The sequence below is a fragment of the Mesoplodon densirostris genome, chromosome 7 (assembly GCF_025265405.1).
Source record: "Mesoplodon densirostris isolate mMesDen1 chromosome 7, mMesDen1 primary haplotype, whole genome shotgun sequence".
In the NCBI taxonomy this organism is placed as follows: Eukaryota; Metazoa; Chordata; class Mammalia; order Artiodactyla; family Ziphiidae; genus Mesoplodon; species Mesoplodon densirostris.
The window spans coordinates 44,879,816-44,901,078 of NC_082667.1; the positions used below are offsets into that span (position 1 = coordinate 44,879,816).

Sequence of the window (21,263 nt, forward strand, 5' to 3'; positions counted from 1 at the left end):
ATATTTCTAAGCATTTCCTGATGAGATTATGAGCTCAGAATTTGGTATTGATTTTGGATTCCAGCTTTTATGACCTATGTTTGGATTTCAGCTCTTATGATCTATGTGCTGTAAGCAGCTGACTTTGCCTTTTGACATATTTTTTTCATCTATAAAATGGGGGTAATAAATAGAACTCACCACATAGGGTAAGGTTGATACAAGGTAGATAAATTGGATACTGAAATAACTAACATTTAGTAATCTCTCAATAAATGTTAGCTATTAGGGTTTTTTTGTTGTTGTTTTTTGTTTTAAGAAGATGTTGGGGGTAGGAGTTTATTAATTAATTAATTTATTTTTTTGCTGTGTTGGGTCTTTGTTTCTGTGCGAGGGCTTCCCCTAGTTGTGGCAAGCGGGGACCACTCTTCATCGTGGTGTGCGGGCCCCTCACTATCGCGGCCTCTCTTGTTGCGGAGCACAGGATCCAGACGCACAGGCTCAGTAGTTGTGGCTCATGGGCCTAGTTGCTCCGTGGCATGTGGGATCTTCCCAGATGAGGGCTTGAACCCGTGTCCCCTGCATTGGCAGGCAGATTCTCAACCACTACGCCACCAGAGAAGCCCAGGTTTTTTTAAGTTTTAATTTTTTTTTTTTTTTTTTTTTTTTTTTTTTTTTGCGGTATGCGGGCCTCTCACTGTTGTGGCCTCCCCCGTCGCGGAGCACAGGCTCCGGACGCGCAGGCTCCGGACGCGCAGGCTCAGCGGCCATGGCTCACGGGCCCAGCCGCTCCGCGGCATATGGGATCCTCCCAGACCGGGGCACGAACCCGTATCCCCTGCATCGGCAGGCGGACTCTCAACCACTTGCGCCACCAGGGAGGCCCTAAGTTTTAATTTTTAAGAGAGAATAGATTTATAGTACAGTAAAAAACACACCCCTAGGGAGTACCATTTACATTATATTTTATAACTTCATTCCCTAGAGCACAATACAATAAAATTTGGATGGTGTCCCTAGAGTTGTACATTGCAGTAAACTTAATGATTTTTTTTAACAATGGAATGGCTTTTATCTTGAAGAAAGTGGTATCTCAACACATACTCAAGCTTCTATTTCACATGTATTCCCTTGGATCCAGCTAAAGCTGTAACAGAAATTTCTGCTGAAACTGATACCTACATAAATAAAGAATCACTTTGATCCTCCTAAATTTAACTGTAAAGAAGGAAAGGATAATTATTCATAGTCTCTGGCATGAAATTGATTGGCTCTAAAAAGATGGAGACTAGAGTTAACCGCTGGTATTTGCAACTGTGATCTTTTAAGAGCAGATTTTCCTAAGTAAGTTTCTTGAGATTTATAAATCAAAAGTTTATTTTATTTTTTAAAATTCATTGAGTTAATATTGGTTTATAATGTTATATAACTTTCATATGAACAACATTATATTGAACTTCTGTAGACACTATAGCAAAAGTTTAGTACCATCCATCACCATAAGTTGACCCCATTTACCCATTCTGCCCTCCTCCAACCCCTTCCCCTCTGGTAACCAATACTCTGTTCTATCTACCTGTTTGTTTTCCTTTGGTTTTGTTTGTTCATTTATTTTGTTTTTTGTTTGTTTTTTTTAGTATAAAATCATAGAGTATTTGTCTTTCTCTGTCTGACTTATTTCATTTAGCATAATATCCTCAAGGTCCTTCCATGTTTTTGTAGATGGCAAAATTTTATATTTTTTATGGCTGAGTAGTATACCATTTTGTGTGTATGTGTGTGTGTGCATGTGTGTGTATGTGTGTTTATCTCATCTTTATTCCTCAACCACTGATGGACACTTAGGTTGTTTCCATATCTTGCAAATAATGCTACAATGAACATATGAACATAGGGGTGCATATATCTTTTCAATTTAATGTTTTCATATTCTTCAGATAAATACACAGAAATGGAATAGCTGGTTCATACAGTAGTTCTATCCTTAATTTTTGAGGAATTTCCATACTGTTTTCCATAGTGGCTGCACCAATTTACATTCTCACCAGCAGCTGTAGAGGGTTCTCTTTTCTCCCCATCTTCTCCAATGCTTTTATTTTTTTGCTTTTTTGATAACAGCCATTATAACGGGTGTGAGGTGATATCTCACTGTGGTTTTGATTTGTATTTTACTAATAATTACTGATGTTGAACATCTTTTCATGTGCTGTAGATCATCTTTGAAAAAGTGTCTATTCAGCTCCTCTGTCCATTTTAAAATTAGATTCTCTGTTTTTTGGTGTTTTTTAGTTGTATGAGTTTTTGTATATTTTGGACATTAACCCCTTATCAGATATATGATTTGCAAATATCTTCTCCCATTCAGTAGGTTCTCTTTTCATTTTGTTGACTGTTTATTTTTTTGCTGTGCAGAAGCTTTTTAGCTTGAGATAGTCTCATTTTTTATTTTTGCTTTTGTTTCCTTTAAGTGAAGCAACATTATCCAGAAAGATCTTGCTAAGACTGATGCCAAAAAGCAGAGAGGAATAAGGAAAAGTATATCTAACCTACTTTCCAAGAAGTGGAAAACTGTGTACATTTATTAGTATATTGACTATGATTCTTCTGCTTTTGGGACATCTAAAACATCCATTGTTTTCACACAAATATTACTTCTAAGATTCCCACATAGAGTGATTAGTGCTGGGCATTATAACAGATGCAGGATTGGAAGTGTATCAGAGACCTAAGTTCTGCTCTGCCAACCGAAGGAAGCCAGAATGGGACACAAAAACATAATATTTCTGCTGCATTTTGAAGTATGATGGTTACTTAAAGAAAAATCACTTGTGTTTGTGTTGAGAGCTGAAATAACCATACTTTTCTTGGAATGCCATTTTTACCTGAATGCACAATTGAGAGGTAAACTATTGTTATTCAGATTTAAGCATTTGGCAGACAATTTCTTGAAAGTAAGTATGTCACTTAAAATAAAACAACTGATGATATTTTCGCCTATAGAAAATTTGAGCTTTCAAGCAAAAATTAGAATTCTGGAAAATTTTATTCAATCACTGTAAGTTTGCCAGGTTCTCAGTGTTTAAAGACATTTCTGATGAGATTGTTGGTGATATGATATTAATAAATGTGACTTTTTAATATTGTATAATGAGATATTACAGCATTTGAAGGATCTGCATATCTCAGTGAACCAGTATTTTGTAAATGATCCATGCTTGGTATTACAAAATTATAGGAAAAAAAATATTCATAATGTAGATAGATCAGTGAAATTTAATGTAACAAATACAAAAAGTTAATTGATATGCTTGCAGCTTTGACAGTTCAACTAAACATTTAAGAAATTACCACTAGGTTGTTTGGCCTGAGGTGACCCAGGAGTGGAGCCTACAGATTCTTTGGTGGAGCTAATGGTGGACTCCGGGAAGGCTCACGCAAAGTAGTACTTCTGAGAACTTCTGCTGCCAGTGTCCTTGTCTCCATGGTGAGACAAAGCCACCCCCCACCTCTGCAGGAGACCCTCCAACACTAGCAGGTATTTGAAAAGAGGATGTATCTTCTCTTGAAGGACACAAACTAGACTCATTACTGATGCATATTAAGAAGATATTTCAAATAAAATATTAAAGTTAGAGAGGTCAGACAGCAGAAGCAAGAAGAACTACAATCCTGCAGCCTGTGGAAAAGAACCACATTCACAGAGAGATAGACAAGAAGAAAAGGCAGAGGGCTATGTACCAGATGAAGGAACAAGATAAAACCCCAGAAAAACAACTAAATGAACTGGAAACAGGCAACCTTCCAGAAAATGAATTCAGAATAATGATAGTGAAGATGATCCAGGACCTCAGAAAAAGAATGGAGACAAAGATCGAGAAGATGCAAGAAATGTTTAACAAAGACCTAGAAGAATTAAATAACAAGTAAACAGAGGTGAACAATACAATAGCTGAAATGAAACTACACTAGAAGGAATTAATAGCAGAATAACTGAGGCAGAAGAATGGATAAGTGACCTGGAAGACAGAATGGTGGAGTTCACTGCTATGGAACAGAATAAAGAAAAAAGAATGAAAAGAAATGAAGACAGACTAAGGGATCTCTGGGACAACATTAAAGACACCCACATTCACATTATAGGGGTCCCAGAAGGAGAAGAGAGAGAGAAAGGACCGGAGAAAATATTTGAAGAGATTATAGTCGAAAACTTCCCTAATATCGGAAAGGAAATAGCCAGCCAATCCAGGAAGTGCAGAGTTCCAGGCAGGATAAACACAAGGAGAAACACGCCAAGACACATAGTAATCAAATTGACAAAAATTAAAGACAAAGAAAAATTATTGAAATCAACAAGGGGAAAATGCCACCTTCCAATTTTCTTAATCTCAGACTCTGAAAATTCCTCTCATGCTGCTTATGAAACAGTTACTATCCTGAATGAAAGTGTTTTGCAAATCTTGTAAAGTATAAGCTGTCTTAATGCACAATTTACTTGGATTAGTAGTAACTTGCCCACATGCTTGTCTGTGTTTTGGATGCATATATTTATAAACTGCCTGATATAGAATAAGTCATGGTATTTGCTGTTTTGTGTGCTATTGCCAAGACACGACTTGTAAACACTAGCAGAATTTCTGATGCAAATGACAGTGTCATTTGGAAAGACTTCCCAGTTGATATCTTTGCAGTTTTATAGATAAAGTTATATATACATATTGTATATGTAATATGTTTAATATATAGACATATGTATACATATATATAACATGTATATGTTTAATATATGTATACCTTATTTTAAATTATTTAATTATTACTTTAAATTAATTGCACATATATACATGCATATACATGCAATTAAAAACTTTTGCTCTGTGAAGGACTCTGTTAGGAGAATGAAAAGACAAGCTACAGACTGGAAGAAAATATTTATAAATCATATATCTGACCAAAGAATTTGTATCTAAAATATGTAAAGAACTCTCAAAACTCAACAGTAAAAAAAACTAAATCCAATTAGAAAATGGGCAAAAGATATGAAGAGGCATTTCATCAAATAAGATATACAGATAGCATCGCAACTAAGCAAATGAAAAGATGTTTAACATCACTAGCTATTAGGGAAAATCAGATTAAGTCCATCGTGAGATATCACTGTATACCTATTAGAATAGCTAAAATACAAAGTAGTGAGAATACCAAATGCTGCTGAAGATGCTGAGGAACTGGGTTTCTCGTACATTGTTGATAGGAATGTAAGATTGTACAGCCACTCTGGGAAATAGTTTAGCAGTTTCTTAAAAAACTAAATATATACTTACCATACAAGCCAGCCATCACTCTTCTGGACTCTTCTGGATAAAAACTTGTGTCCACACAAAAATCTGTACATGATTGTTTGTAGCTGCTTTATTTGTAATAGCCCCAAACTGGAAACAACCATAAAGTCCTTCAATAGCTGATAGTTAAACAAACTGTGGTATATCAAATATGGAATACTACTAGGCAATAGAAAGGAGTAGACTGTTGACACAGGCAACAACTGGGATAGGTCTCAAGGGCATTATGTCCCTGAAAAAAGCCAGTCTCCTAAGGTCCTATACTCTATGATTCTGTTTAACATTTTCAAAATGATAGAATTATAGAGATAGATAATAGTGCTTGCTAGGGGTTAGGGATGGTAGGAGAATGGGGGCAGATGTGACTCTAAAGAAGTAGCACAAGGGAAATCTTCCTGGTGATGGAATAGTTCTGTGTCATGATTGTCGTGATGGTTACCTGAATCTACAGATGTGATAAAATGACATAGAATTTGGAACTTCCCTGGCAGTCTGGTGAGTAAGAGTCCACGCTCCCAATGCAGGAGGCCCAGGTTCAATCCCTGGTGGGGGAACTAGATCCCTCATGCTGCAATTAAGAGTCTGCATGCCATAACTAAAGATCCTGTGTACTGCAACTGAGACCCGGTGCAGCCAAAAATAAATAAATAAATGAAAGAAAGGGGGAGAAAGCAAAACAAACAAACAAAAAAACTCACAAGTTAAAAAAAACAATGACATAGAATTTCCAGACATATGTATCAATAGTAACTTCCTGGTTTTGATATTGTACTATAATCATGTAAAATGTACCCATTGGAGGAAACTGGGTGAAGGGTACCTAGGAAGTTTTTGTACTTCTGCAACTACCTGTATAATTATTTTAACACAAAAAGTATTTTTAAAATCCTCCCAGAGTTATGTAGAATCTATAGATTATATACTAGCTATTATTAACCAGGTGAAAAACATTGTTTTAATGAACTTATACCCTAAAATGCATGTTAAGAGCCTGGGTTCTGGTGTCAAGTAGCCTTGAAACTCAGCTCTTTATTTAGCAGCCATAGGTCATGAAAAATAACTTATTGTCTCCAAGTCTCAAATTCCTTTCCTGTTAAAATATAATCATGGCAATAATAATAATACTACCTTGTGGCATCTTTACAAAGATTAGAATGAATAATATATGTATTGCTCTTAGCACAGTGTCTGACATCTAAATATACCTCGATAAATGGGAGTTGAAATTAAAAAAAAAAAAGAAACTACCACTAGTTAAGTTTTGGTAGAGAAAGAAAAAGAAGATCCAGAATTATCAGAAGATATTTTTAAAACTACTGCTCCTATTCCAATTTTATATGTGTGAAGATGTATTTTCTTCAAGTTCTTCAATCAAACACCATATCATAATATGTTGAGTATAGAAGCGGACATAGAATCCAGATCTCTTCTTTTTGCAAATATACAAATCAGTGCCATGCCATTTACTATTTTTTGAAAATATATTGTAATTATGTTATCTATACTAGCATGTAATGATTAATATTTATAATTTTAACGAATCAATAAATATTTTCAAATCTTCTCAGATTTAGTTTTAAAAATGCTAAGTAGCCATCAATATAACTCACATAAACAAAAGCTTTGTAGAGTTCTCCATATATTCTAAGAGTTGTAAATAGATACTGAAACCAAAATATCTTATTGAACAGATCAATTGCTGTAGAAGATTATAAAGCAGTCCTACGTATACATGAGACATAGCCAATTTGTCTTTGGTTCCTGAAGTCTCTCAACTCATATTTGTTAAGTGAATAAATGCATAAAATAGAATTCTGCTTTTCCTTTGCAGTGTTTATTGCTAATGAGTGGTGGCATTTTCACCAAGATTTGTCCCAACGAAGTGAAATCTCCAAAGACTAAATGCCTGACTCTATATTTAGAAGAGGTACATTATTAATTTGCTCCTTAAAGATCTTCTAGGACCTTAAGTTGAATTATTGGAAAATGATATTATCCTTTAGCAAACAGCCATTTTCCACATCAGTGAATTCAAATGATGAAAAAGTGAATGAAAGCTGTCTATTATGAGTAAATACATATCATGAAGACTAGTAATCTATGTATGCCAAATTATAAGGGAAGTTGGGATGACTATTGAAGATTGCAGAGAAGACAGGAGTGGGGAAAAGGGAAACATATTTTGCATATATAGTAGGAGCTAGGTATGCATACATCCTCACAATAGCCTAGATGTGTAATTATTAAATACATTTTTTAAATGAGGGAGAAGATACTCATAATGTTAGAATTGATGCTCAAATATATTGCTATATGCCTTCAAAATTACTATTTCAATCCACTTTAAAGGGCCCTGTCCCAATATGGGATGTTTTTCCTCTCTCTTTCTCTAGTGTTGCTTTCTAAAGTGGTGTTTGCCCGTACATAATACCAGCACCTTTTAATTCATAATGCAGCTGACATGTGTCTTAAATAAATTACTTTACTTTCTCAACATTCACATTTGGCAAGAACAATTTGCATGTCAGTACAACTGGTAGAAGCGGGAAGAATTGGAAGAGTCGTTTAAAATGTATAAATACATGGGGACTGACCTTTTTTTTTTTTTTTTACAGAGAGAGCTCCAGGGTATATTACTAACACATTTGTTGCTAAAAGTTTACTGAGTATCAAGCAATAATATCCTCAAACTTTAAACTACTTATTCTGTTTTTAAGGGTTTTTTTTTCTGAAAAAAATATACAACTGTGAGTTTCTACCACACAGATGTCTGAACAATGTCAATGGGTCTAAAAAAATTGTTTCTGCAAAAAATTAAAATGCTCCCTAATGCTCAAACAGTCATAGCTTCTAGCAGGCTCTCACTGCACCCTGACTAGAGAGCTTCTAATGGACAGATAAAATGAATATATTCTGGTCTTGCCACCCTTCAGCTTTGGGAAGCAAAGTACTGATTAAGAATTTAAAAAGCATTTGTGTATATAGGAATTAAGCTTGACTTGTGTTTTGTGAACCTAAAACATAAATATTAACTCATCCCTGAGAGCAGCTTCTTCCCTAGAAATCTTAAAAACATGCTTGAATATCCACAAAGCCTTCTCCATAATATAGCACTCCATATTATTTTAGGCTTTTAAAAAATGTAACATTATCTCCTAATAAAAGAATCACAATTCAAAGCAAGCCCAATTGGAAAATAATATGCAGGACACTTGTTCGAATTTCCTACATGCAATAGGAAGGGTCCTATTTGCCCTAAGAACTTGGAGTAAAGAGAAAAAAATGTTATTCTTCAAGTCAAATGAGTTGAATCAGTTCATTCAACTAGAAGAAGACAGGTTGTCTCCTAAATTCATTAGAATAACTACTTCACTGAAGATGGTACATCAGCTTAATCAGTGAATATTAAATATCTCAAGACTGTTGTGAGGATTAAGTAATAAAACACGTGGGAAATGAGAATGTCTAGCACATAGAGGGTTTTATTGTTATTATTATGATCAGGATCATTGCCTGTTCAGAATATCAACAAGGTTGGCAAGGTGATCATTCTGGGGAGTTAAGTAATCCAGGCTCAGAAAGGTTCTCCTGATCTGGATAAACTCTTTCTCAAAACCCTCCACCTCATTCTGAGTCAGTGTACACCAAACTATACCAAGCTACGCAGCTTTCTGATTCTCTTAGAATTGGTCAAGAAGGTGTGTAGGGGAGGGCTTGAGCCTTCCCATCACTAGAATGTCTCACCTCATGTAAACTATCTCCTTAGCATTCTGGTTTATACAACAGTTGTCAATGTAATTTATCTTTGAGTTTGCGTGACCATTTCTGGATATGCTAAGAAAGTCCATTTCTTAGGCAGGAAGACTGGAGACTAGATCATCCTTTGAGACGTCATTGTGTCTGGCCACTGGCCTTTCTCTTCAAGTCTGCATACTGTTACCTTAAGATTTCATTCAAAATTTCAAAAACCCAATTAACTTTCATGAAAGCCCAGAGTTTATTTACCCATTTCCTGGACTGCTCCTCAAGAAATTCCAGCAAATGAAGAGGTAAGATACTTCCCAGGTAGTCACAATAAAATAGAAAGGGTGAAAGGGCTGCATGAAAACACGTTCTAGAGAATCATAATAGACGGATTTTTTTAGAAGAGCTGTTACATAAACTAGATTTTTTTACTGGTGTATACTTAAAAGGACAAAACAAGGACCAATTATTAGAAGTCAGTGGCAGACATTTCATAATCCTCCTCAATGTGATGCTTACATTTCTACCTCCTATTTAGTCATCAAGAGTTTCTGATACTCCATACCTTAGAGTTTAGAAGAGTTTCTATACTCTAACCAACTCATCTTCCTCTCATTCTCCCTGCCTTGGATAAAGCCTTCACCATTCATCATCCTCCCACAGCTCATTAATTAGTCTTTCTGCATTCTGCTAAGGGCACTAGATTCACATCTTTCTGAAACATAGATAGAATCATATCAAGTTCCTGCTTAAAAACCCCTCTTGACTCCCATTGTCTATAGCAGTGTTTCACACAAGGTATTTAGACATGTTCTTGAAGATATGAACATTATATCATGACTTTTAAACTTTGGGTTTTCAAACATATCTCTTCTACAGGGAAGATATGAATGGTATTTACAAAGAATAAATGTTAGTTTCTTAATTCCCTAGGGATCTGTGGACATATTCTTAGGAGCCTATTTTTTTCCCTCTCTGGAGAAGATTTAGAAACATGGGTATTCACGGCATATTCTAAACTTTCTATACCTCTTTGTTATTTCCCACTACAAACTTAATATTCTAGCCATATACATTTTCTCATTTTGTTGTATCTAATCTTATGCTTTCAATACTTCTATTCTACTGCATATGTTGTTCCCACAGCTAGAAGTGCCTTTCCTTCTCTGCTCTTCTTGGTGAGAAATTATTGATATTTCAAGATCCGGTTCCAATTTCTCCAGGTTGGGAGATGTTTCTGGTTTAGTTCTGGGTTCCTACCTCATTTTATATTGAGCATCATATTGTGTTTTCCTTATGGGTTTGTGTGATGTTTTCTCACTAGCTGGTGAGCTCCTCAAGGTCAGAAACTGTGTAATAGTCATCTTTTCATGTCTTTGGACTTTTATAATTTCACAGAGTACCAGGTTCATGGAGGACTCTTTAAGTTGAATGCAATTAGATTTTGTCTTAACCTAAAGAACATCCTGTTCTTCCTTATGAGGTAGGTTGATCTCTGTTCTTGAAAGACCACATAGAGATACTATTATAGTGGGCATCTCAGCAAAATGAGAGATGTTGAACTGAATACATTGAGAAATGTCTTCCAACTATATGTTCCATGGTTCTAAGTTGCACTGTGCTTGGGCCTGAGAACATACTATTAAATTAGAGTTGTTCCTTGTTCCTGCACCTTCTTCTATTTTAGGTAACAGGAGCTGCCTTTGCTCTTGACTCCTTGCTTCTGGGAATTCACTCTGAAAAGCAGTAGCTTTTACCTTCAGAAATGTTCCCTCCCTGGATCTGTCTCAAGAAAGTTTCTCTTCTATCTTTCCTCTTCCCTATTTTTTTCTCTGCACCTAGCACATCATGATTTATTTTCTCAGGATACAGTCTATACTTAGTTTGTAAGCTAATTGTCAGAAAAATTAATGATTGATAACTGAGTTGTCAAAAACTAATTCCAGTTTAACATAATAATAGCTGCCATTTTTTGAAGAAATGTTATATGTTCTTTACATATATTATATTATTTAATCTTTACATGAACCCTCTAAGTTATTATTCTTATCTACATTTTCCAGGTGATGAAATTAAGGCCCTGAGAGTTAAATAGCTTACTGAAGGTAACAGATCTAGGAAGTGGTAGAGTTTAGAGCAAATCCCAGTCAGTTTGATTGCCTTTAACCACTTTCCTAAACTGCCATCCCACCCCACTCCCCAATACCCACAGCAGTACAATTTTTGCATTATCATTATTATAAAGTGTGAAATACAGGACACCATGGGTAGTCAGAGATTTGCACATGAGAAGATTCTTCTTTGAATTGAATAGCCCATACTCCACAGGGACCACCTAATCAGAAGACTACCTTTTATAATGCATATTAATTCTTCTTTGCTTTATGTGTTTATTTTATACAATTCATAAATCACACATTTTCAATCTTCACTTCAGCATTTAAATCCAAGAGGACAGCTGAGGTTACATAAATAACTTCAGTAGACAAAAATGCAACAGTTCCTCCATCCCAGGACTGGCTGTGGGAATTTGTTGTATGGGAAATACATCACATACTTCTCATGAGACCCAAAAGAAAAAAGGGCAGCAATAACTGTGAGGTTCAATTAAAACTGACAGTTCAATTCCACCTGCATTTATTGAGAGAGAAGAGTGCAGTGTTTGCCAGTGCTCCTGCTTCTCCAGAGTCCTGCTTTCGTGGCAGCTGTACTCACTTGAGCCCTCCTCGTAGACCAGACATCCCACATCCCCACCTCCCATCCTGGTTTTGAGATCAAATGTGTCTCTCAAGTGAGCAAAATATTCTCTCGATCTTTGTCTTTGTCCTTCCCCACTGAAAGGAACGAATGTTTCTTGGATATATGGCTGATTCCAGGCTTTGGGCAGTGTAGGTACAAGGTGACTCTAGAATATTTTGTTGTACCAGAAAAAAAGAAAGAGCTAAAAAGATGATAGGGTCATGAAACAGAGACATAAGAATTGGCTTGAAGGTGTGCCCAATGGTGAGATCTGGCACCATTTTTGTACAGTGGGGAATCTGGTCCACACATAAAACAGGTGATCAAATTAGCATCACCAAAGTGAGACAGAGGGTCATCGTGTGCCTTCAGATGTTATATGCTCTTAGAAAGACACGAAACCACTTCTGTAAAATTCTGGCTAAGAATACATTACTTGGATCCATTCTACTAAAAATTCTATTAAAAACAGGAGCATTCTGTTAAAAATGGGGGGACTGTATTCTCCAAAAATGTGAATCTCATCAGAAAAAAAAAAAAGGCTGTGGAAATATTTCACATTAAAAGAAGGCTAAAGAGAAATGGCAACTAAATGCCATCTGACCCTAGACTGGACTCTTTTACAGAGAAAAATGTTGTAAAGGATATTATTAGTATATTGAAAAAAATGCAATATATACAGTAAATTAGATTAAAGAATTACACCTATATAGAATTTACTGAAGTTGATAACTGTTCTGTGGTTATGTAAGAGAATATTCTTGTTCTTGGGAAAAAAACACTGAAATATCCAAGGGTAAAGCATTCTGATCTATGCAATTTACCCTCAGATGGTTCAGAATGAGAGAGAGAGAAAGAAAAAAAAACAAGTGTAAATGGTAAGTGAATCTCGGTAGAAGGTATATGTGTAGTTTTGTACAGTTTTTATTGTTGTAATTTTTCTGTAAACTTAAAATTATTTCTAAAGAAGAGAGTAAATAAATGTGTCACTGAACAGGAAAAGCTCTTGTTGGTGGCTCAGATCAATGTTTTCTAACATTTTGCTACCAGTAAATAGGCTTCATACAACAGGTATAGACAAACTAAGTGATGGGTTAGGTGCAACTGGAAGAGCCCTAGATATTATTTATGTTTTCATGTATCAAACACATATTGAACACCTATTATGTGCCAGATAATGTGCTATAATGTCTTTTCTCTCTTTCTCAAGAAAGCATACTAGACTATGAGTAAATAAGAATAGCTTATTGGAAAAAAAAATAATTCACAGATATAACTTATTAGTATTCACAAATTATTGACAATAAATGTGATGTCCTCTACTGACTCTGCGCATTAGAAACTCATTTGAAAGCCACTGGCTGAGCTGACATGGCTCAAGCCAGTTTTATTCTTTAACTTGAGGCCCAGAGAAGTGAGGCTCCCCTACCTTCTTTCTATGATAAGCCCATGTTCCTTAATAACAGAGATTATGCTTTCTCACTGTTAGAAAATCTGCCTGAATAACCTATAATGTACTATAATTCCCTTAAGGAGGGAGCCCCACTTTATAATGTCATTAAGTCAACATCTGGAATCCTGCTATTAACCCCTGCACAGTCCAATAGGACGCCCAATGCACCCATGTGGTGAACACCAAATTGTCTGTGTGCCTTCGTCTTAGTCTGTAGGCTCAGAGACTCCTGGGCACCAGGCATTGCCTTCTCGTGTTATATTATTGAAGGACTAGCTTGATATTTTCAACTTTCAAGAAACGCTCAACTCACTCAGGGTCATCAGAGTACAATGGAAAGGACTCTTGGATTTTGGCACTTGCCAAATCTAGGAACAGATTTAGCTCTGCCACTTACTTAATGGGTGGTGGCCAAATTACTGATATCTCTGATCCTGTTTCCTCTCTTTAAATTGGAAATAATGATGCTATCTTCCTCAGAGGATGGTTGTAAGAATTAAGTGAGATGGTACTATACAGAATCTTTGGCACGGTGCCTTGCACATAGAGATTACTTGGAAAACGTTAATTACTAATATTATTTAAGGAAAATAAACACAATTTTTATTCTAATAGCTGTGCCAAGGTTCCTCTTTAGAGTGACACTCTCCTTGTTTAAATTGCTTCTGAGGTAGAGCAAGGCCCTAAGACCTTCTGGATTAGAAAAATATAAGGAAATGAAAGAGACAGAGACACTATCCTGCACAGCTGAGCAACAGAAATTAGAGGACAAAGCAACAATCACAATGACAAGAAACAAACAAAAAACATTAAGGAGGAAGAAATAGGGAAAGAGAAATTTTTGTCTCCATGGTCAGGTGCCAAAGAGTTTTTAGGAGGTGGAATGTCTAGTGTTAAATTTTGAGTTATCTGCCTTGCCAGAATTGGTCCCCTATGTCCCCCCAGAACTCAGATTAAATCTGTAACTTGAGTGAATATTCCTATTTTTTGTTTGTTTGTAGGTTTGTTTCCATAATGAAAATTGAGATGGCAGAGATGGGTTTCATGACTCGGTCAGCACTGAGCAGAGAAGCATGAACAGATGCTGAAGGGAAGATGCAAGCAAAGTTGAGAGCTTTTCAGGAGAAGTAGGTAGGCCTTAGAAGAGACTATGATAAGGAATCTCTGATGAAACACAGAAATCTTGAGGGATAACGGGATGGGGCCTTAACCTTACATGGGGATTTTACCCTTATTATAGTTAAAAGAACAGACTTGTCTCAAACAGGCTAGCATTCAGAATATTTTATTTTTTCTTTTATTTATGTTTTTTTTTTTACTAGCTCACCTGTTTACTGTAAAAGGATATAACTCAGGAACAGCCAGATGGAAGAGATGCAGAGGGCAAGGTGCAAGCTACAGAATATTTTAAACTAGATAAAAATACTAAAAGTTAGAAAAATATTATAGGTCCACAGTCCTATATCTATAATTCCAAAATACAAAAAGGTCAAAAAATGTATTATTTTGTTTGGCACCAATAGTTTTTTAGCGTAAAACCTGAGTTTATTCTCCATTAGGCTGCCTCTTGTCTCAATTTGACCTGGTGCGTACCTTCATACATTCTGCTGAAGAGTTATTCAGTTTCAGATTATGTGTGCCCCTCATACTCTCCTAGGGTTATTGGCCATATATGTACACATGCCACATGCCCTTACTCAACTCAGAAAATTCTGAATTCTCAAACACTTCTGGACCCAGGATTTTGAATAAGAGATTATAAATATGAATTCAGAAAAAAAAAATTTAAATGAGTGGAGAAAAGGGGATTACCTTCCAGTGTATTTCTAAAGCTGAAGTTGGCAGCTTTATCCATGGAACCCGATTCATACTGGGTCAAACTCAGGCAAAATTCCACATCAGCAGAGGAGGGGAGCCTTGGGGTCCTGGCTTTGTCGTGGTTTCCAGGATTGCGCAGTATTGGTCCTTCGGACGTCCCGTTGCATAAAGCGTGACGGCTGTTGTACTCTTCCAATTGGCTGCAGACGACCTGCACAAAACGCCTTTATGTTAAAGGGGTGTTGTATCCACCTCTAAGTCAAAGGGGAAAGGTAGGGTGGTTGAGGTACCTGATTATCATATTTGGATTTCTAATTATCAGGAGATTAATGTTTTAAAGTAAATTGTTGAAGGAAACAGCTTTCTGAGGGTGGCAGAATAACCCATGAATGTTAAAATTCAGAACAGAGTTCTAGTCTTGAATCTACCACTTGAGAAAATAAATTAAATACCATAGGTCTCCCCTGTGTCGGACGGCAGGGAAGATGGCGGAAGAGTAAGACGTGGAGATCACCTTCCTCCCCACAGATACATCAGAAATACATTTACACATGGAACAACTCCTACAGAACACCTACTGAACGTTGGCAGAAGACTTCAGACCTCCCAAAAGGCAAGAAATTCCCCACGTACCTGGGTAGGGCAAAAGAAAAAAGAATAAAGAGAGAAAAAGAACAGAGACGGGGGGCTTCCCTGGTGACGCAGTGGTTGGGAGTCCGCCTTCCGATGCAGGGCATGCGGGTTTGTGCCCCCCCCGCCCCAGTCCGGGAGGATCCCACGTGCCGCGGAGCAGCTGGGCCCGTGAGCCATGGCCGCTGAGCCTGCGCATCCGGAGCCTGCGCTCCGCGGCACGGGAGGCCACAGCGGAGAGAGGCCCGTGTACCGCAAAGAAAAAAATAATAATAATAAGGACGGGACCTGCACCAGTGGGAGGGAGCTGGGAAGGAGGAAAGGTTTCCACACACTAGAAGCCCCTTCATGGGCAGAGACTGCGGGGGGTGGAGGGGGGAAGCTTCGGAGCCACGGAAGAGAGCACAGCAACAGGGGTGCGGAGGGCAAAGCAGAGAGATTCCCGCACAGAAGATCAGTGCCGACCAGCACTCACCAGCTCGAGAGGCTTGTCTGCTCGCCTGCCAGGGCAGGCGGGGCTGGGAGCTGAGGCTCTGGCTTCGGTCAGAACGCAGGGAGGACTGGCAGCGTGAACACAGCCTGAGGGGGGCTAGAAGCCGGGAGGGAGTCCGGAGAAATGTCTGGACCTGCCGAAGAGGCAAGAGACTTTTTCTTCCCTCTTTGTTTCCTGGTGCACGAGGAGAGGGGATTAAGAGCGCTGCTTAAAGGAGCTCCACAGACGGGCGAGAGCCGCGGCTAAAAAAGCGTGAACCCCAGAGACGGGCATGAGATGCTAAGGCTGCTGCTGCCGCCACCAAGAAGCCTGTGTGTGAGCACAGGTCACTCTCCACACCTCCCTTCTGGGGAGCCTGTGTAGCCCGCCATTGCCAGGGTCCCGGATCCAGGGACAACTTACCAGGGAGAACTCACGTCTCGCCTCCGGCTGGTGCAACATCACACCAGCCTCTGCCGCCACAGGCTTGCCCCGCATTGTGCCCCTCCCTCCCCCGGGGCTGAGTGAGCCAGAGCCCCCGAATCAGCGGCTCCTTAAACCCGGTCCTGTCTGAGTGAGGAACAGATGCCCACCGGCGACCTACACGCAGAGGCGGGGCCAAATTCAAAGCTGAGCCCCGGGAGCTGTGCAAACAAAGAAGAGAAAGGGAAATCCCTCCCAGCAGCCTCGGGAGCAGCGGATTAAATCTCCACAATCAACTTGATGTACCCTGCATCTGTGGAATACATGAATAGACAACGAATCATCCCAAATTGAGGAGGTGGGCTTTGAGAGCAAGATTTATGATTTTTCCCCTTTTCCTCTTTTTGTGAGTCTGTATGTGTATGCTTCTGTGGGAGATTTTGTCTGTATAGCTCTGCTTTCACCATTTGTCCTAGGGTTCTATCCATTCGTTTTTTGTTGTTTGTTTGTTTTTTACTTAAAAATTTTTTTCTTAATAATTATTTTTAATAACTTTATTTTATTTTATCTTACTTTATTTTATTTTCTTTTATCTTCTTTCTTTCTTTCTTTCTACTTTTTATCCCTTTTATTCTGAGCCGGGTAGATGAAAGGCTCTTGGTGCTACAGCCAGGAGTCAGTGCTGTGCCTCTGAGGTGGGAGGGCCAACTTCAGGACACTGGTCCACAAGAGACCTCCCAGCTCCACATAATATCAAATGGCAAAAATATCCCAGGGATCTCCATCTCAACACCAATACCCAGCTTCACTCACCGAACAGCAAGCTACACTGCTGGACACCCTATGCCAAATAACTAGCAAGACAGGAACACAACCCCACCCATTAGCAGAGAGGTGGCCTAAAATCATAATAAGTCCACAGACACCACAAAACACACCACCAGACGTGGACCTGCCCACCAGAAAGACAAGATCCAGCCTCACACACCAGAACAGGCACTAGTCCTCTCCACCAAGAAGCCTACACAACCCACTGAACCATCTTTAGCCACTGGGGACAGACACTAAAAACAACGTGAACTATGAACGTGCAGCCTGCAAAAAGGAGACCCCAAACACAGTAAGATAAGCAAAATGAGAATACAGAAAAACAAACAGCAGATGAAGGAGCAAGATAAAAATCCACCAGACCTAACAAATGAAGAGGAAGTAGGTAGTCTACCTGAAAAAAATTCAGAATAATGATAGTAAAGATGATCCAAAATCTTGGAAACAGAATAGAGAAAATGCAAGAAACATTTAACAAGGACCTAGAAGAACTAAAGATGAAACAAGCAATGATGAACAACACAATAAATGAAATTAAAAATACTCTAGAAGGGATCAATAGCAGAATAACTGAGGCAGAAGAATGGATAAGTGACCTGGAAGATAAAATAGTGGAAATAACTGCTGCAGAGCAGAATAAAGAAAAAAGAATGAAAAGAACTGAGGACAGTCTCAGAGACCTCTGGGACAACATTAAACTGACCAACATTCGAATCATAGGGGTTCCAGAAGAAGAGGAGAAAAAGAAAGGGACTGAGAAAATATTTGAAGAGATTATAGTTGAAAACTTCCCTAATATGGGAAAGGAAATAGTTAATCAAGTCTAGGAAGCACAGAGAGTCCCATACAGGGTAAATCCAAGGAGAAACATGCCAAGACACATATTAATCAAACTGTCAAAAATTAAATACAAGGAAAACATATTAAAAGCAGCAAGGGAAAAACAACAAATAACACACAAAGGAATCCCCATAAGGTTAACAGCTGATCTTTCAGCAGAAACTCTGCAAGCCAGAAGGGACTGGCAGGACATATTTAAAGTGATGAAGGAGAAAAATCTACAACTAAGATTACTCTACCCAGCAAGGATCTCATCCAGATTTGATGGAGAAATTAAAACCTTTACAGGCAAGCAAAAGCTGAGAGAGATCAGCACCACCAAACCAGCTTTACAACAAATGCTAAAGGAACTTCTCCAGGCAAGAAACACAACAGAAGGAAAAGACCTACAATAACAAACCCAAAACAATTAAGAAATTGGGAATACGAACATACATATCGATAATTACCTTAAATGTAAATGGATTAAATGCTCCCACCAAAAGACACAGACTGGCTGAATGCATACAAAAACAAGACCCATATATATGCTGTCTACAAGAGACCCACTTCAGACCTAGAGACACATACAGACTGAAAGTGAGGGGATGGAAAAAGATATTCCATGCAAATGGAAACCAAAAGAAAGCTGGAGTAGCAATTCTCATATCAGACAAAATAGACTTTAAAATACAGACTACTAGAAGAGACAAAGAAGGACACTACATAATGATCAAGGGATCGATCCAAGGAGAACATATAACAATTGTAAATATTTATGCACCCAACATAGGAGCACCTCAATACATAAGGGAAATACTAACAGCTATAAAAGGGGAAATCGACAGTAACACATTCATAGTAAGGGACTTTAACACCCCACTTTCACCAATGGACAGATCATCCAAAATGAAAATAAATAAGGAAACACAAGCTTTAAATGATACATTAAACAAGATGGACTTAACTGATATTTATAGGACATTCCATCCAAAAAGAATAGAATACACATTTTTCTCAAGTGCTCATGGAACATTCTCCAGGATAGATCATATCTTGGGTCACAAATCAAGCCTTGGTAAATTTAAGAAAATTGAAATCATATCAAGTATCTTTTCCGACCACAATGCTATGAGCCTAGATATCAATTACAGGAAAAGATCTGTAAAAAATACAAACACATGGAAGCTAAACAATGCACTACTTAATAACGAAGTGATCACTGAAGAAATCAAAGAGGAAATAAAAAAATACCTAGAAACAAATGACAATGGAGACACGACGACCCAAAACCTATGGGATGCAGCAAAAGCAGGTCTAAGAGAGAAGTTTATAACAATACAATCCTACCTTAAGAAACAGGAAACATCTCGAATAAACAACCTAACCTTGCACCTAAAACAATGAGAGAAAGAACAAAAGAACCCCAACGTTAGCAGAAAGAAAGAAATCATAAAGATCAGATCAGAAATAAATGAAAAAGAAATGAAGGAAACGATAGCAAAGATCAATAAAACTAAAAGCTGGTTCTTTGAGAAGATAAACAAAATTGATAAACCATTAACCAGACTCATAAAGAAAAAAAGGGAGAAGACTCAAATCAATAGAGTTAGAAATGAAAAAGGAGAAGTAACAACTGACACTGCAAAAATACAAAAGATCATGAGAGATTACTACAAGCAACTCTATGCCAATAAAAGGGACAATCTGGAAGAAATGGACTCATTCTTAAAAAAGCACAACCTGCCAAGACTGAATCAGGAAGGAATAGAAAATATGAACAGACCAATCACAAGCACTGAAATTAAAACTGTGATTAAAAATCTTCCAACAAAAAAAAGCCCAGGACTAGATGGCTTCACAGGAGAATTCTATCAAACATTTAGAGAAGAGCTAACACCTATCCTTCTCAAACTCTTCCAAAATATAGCAGAGGGAGGAACACTCCCAAACTCATTCTATGAGGCCACCATCACACTGATACCAAAACCAGACAAGGATGTCACAAAGAAAGAAAACAACAGGCCAATATCACTGATGAACATAGACCTATTTTAATGATGAGGAAACTGAGTGTGGAAGAGTATAAAAGGCTAGTAGGATCTAAAACCCTGTATTATGATTAATAATTTTATGGGCTACAGTCAAGGCACATGGAACAATATTTTAAAAGTGAAGTCTTCTTGGTCAGCTGCTTGCACCACAGTTAGGAATAATCAAAACAATCCTATCAGTCTCCAGCTCCAGTGAGTTGGCAATCTATAAGAATGTAAAAGCAATTTAAATTACCATCAGATGGAACTGAATGAGGCTTGCTCCCCCGGGAATGGCTGCTACTGTGTTATACAACAGACACTTAGAGAAGCTTTTAACTTCTGGACACTAAGATATCATTTATGAATTGAAGGATTGTGTGTTGGAAAAGAACTAGTTTCCAAATTCATGTTGGTATGGGCTTCAACTCTGGCTCAGCTACTTACTAGCAATGGGGCAATGAGTATGTTATTTAGGCTTGCTGAGTCTCAATTTCTTCAACTGTAATATGAAATAATAAATATTACATATTAATGTATAATTTATTATATTTATTATTATTATATTAATAAAATAGTAAAATGCAGTTTCTGGCTCAACAGATGTCAGTTTCTAGTTTTCTTCATACTTCATGACATTCCTCAATCCTTTTTTTTTTTTTTTTGTGGTTTGCGGGCCTCTCACAATTGTGGCCTCTCCCGATGTGGAGCACAGGCTCCGGACGCGCAGGCTCAGCGGCCACGGCTCATGGGCCCAGCCGCTCTGCGGCATGTGGGGTCTTCCCAGACCAGGGCACGAACCCGCATCCCCTGCATCGGCAGGTGGACTCTCAACCACTGCGCCACCAGGGAAGCCCTCCTCAATCCTTTTATCCATGCATAATTGAGAACTTGAATTGTTGGGTGACTTGTCTAAGGTCATATGATGTTCAGAGCCAGGACTAGAACATTAATCCACAGTCCTCCTGATTCCAAATCTATATCCA

General features: G+C 38.0%; 1 protein-coding gene across 1 annotated transcript in view; it reads right to left on the reverse strand.

Annotated features, from left to right (window-relative positions):
* The window catches only part of TYR (tyrosinase), a 90,522-nt gene that overhangs the window by 62,886 nt on the left and 6,373 nt on the right, over nucleotides 1-21,263 (reverse strand). The window contains exon 2 of the mRNA XM_060104217.1: nucleotides 15,067-15,283. Coding sequence (XP_059960200.1) covers nucleotides 15,067-15,283 — 217 coding nt within the window. The remainder of the gene's footprint in view (nucleotides 1-15,066; nucleotides 15,284-21,263) is intronic.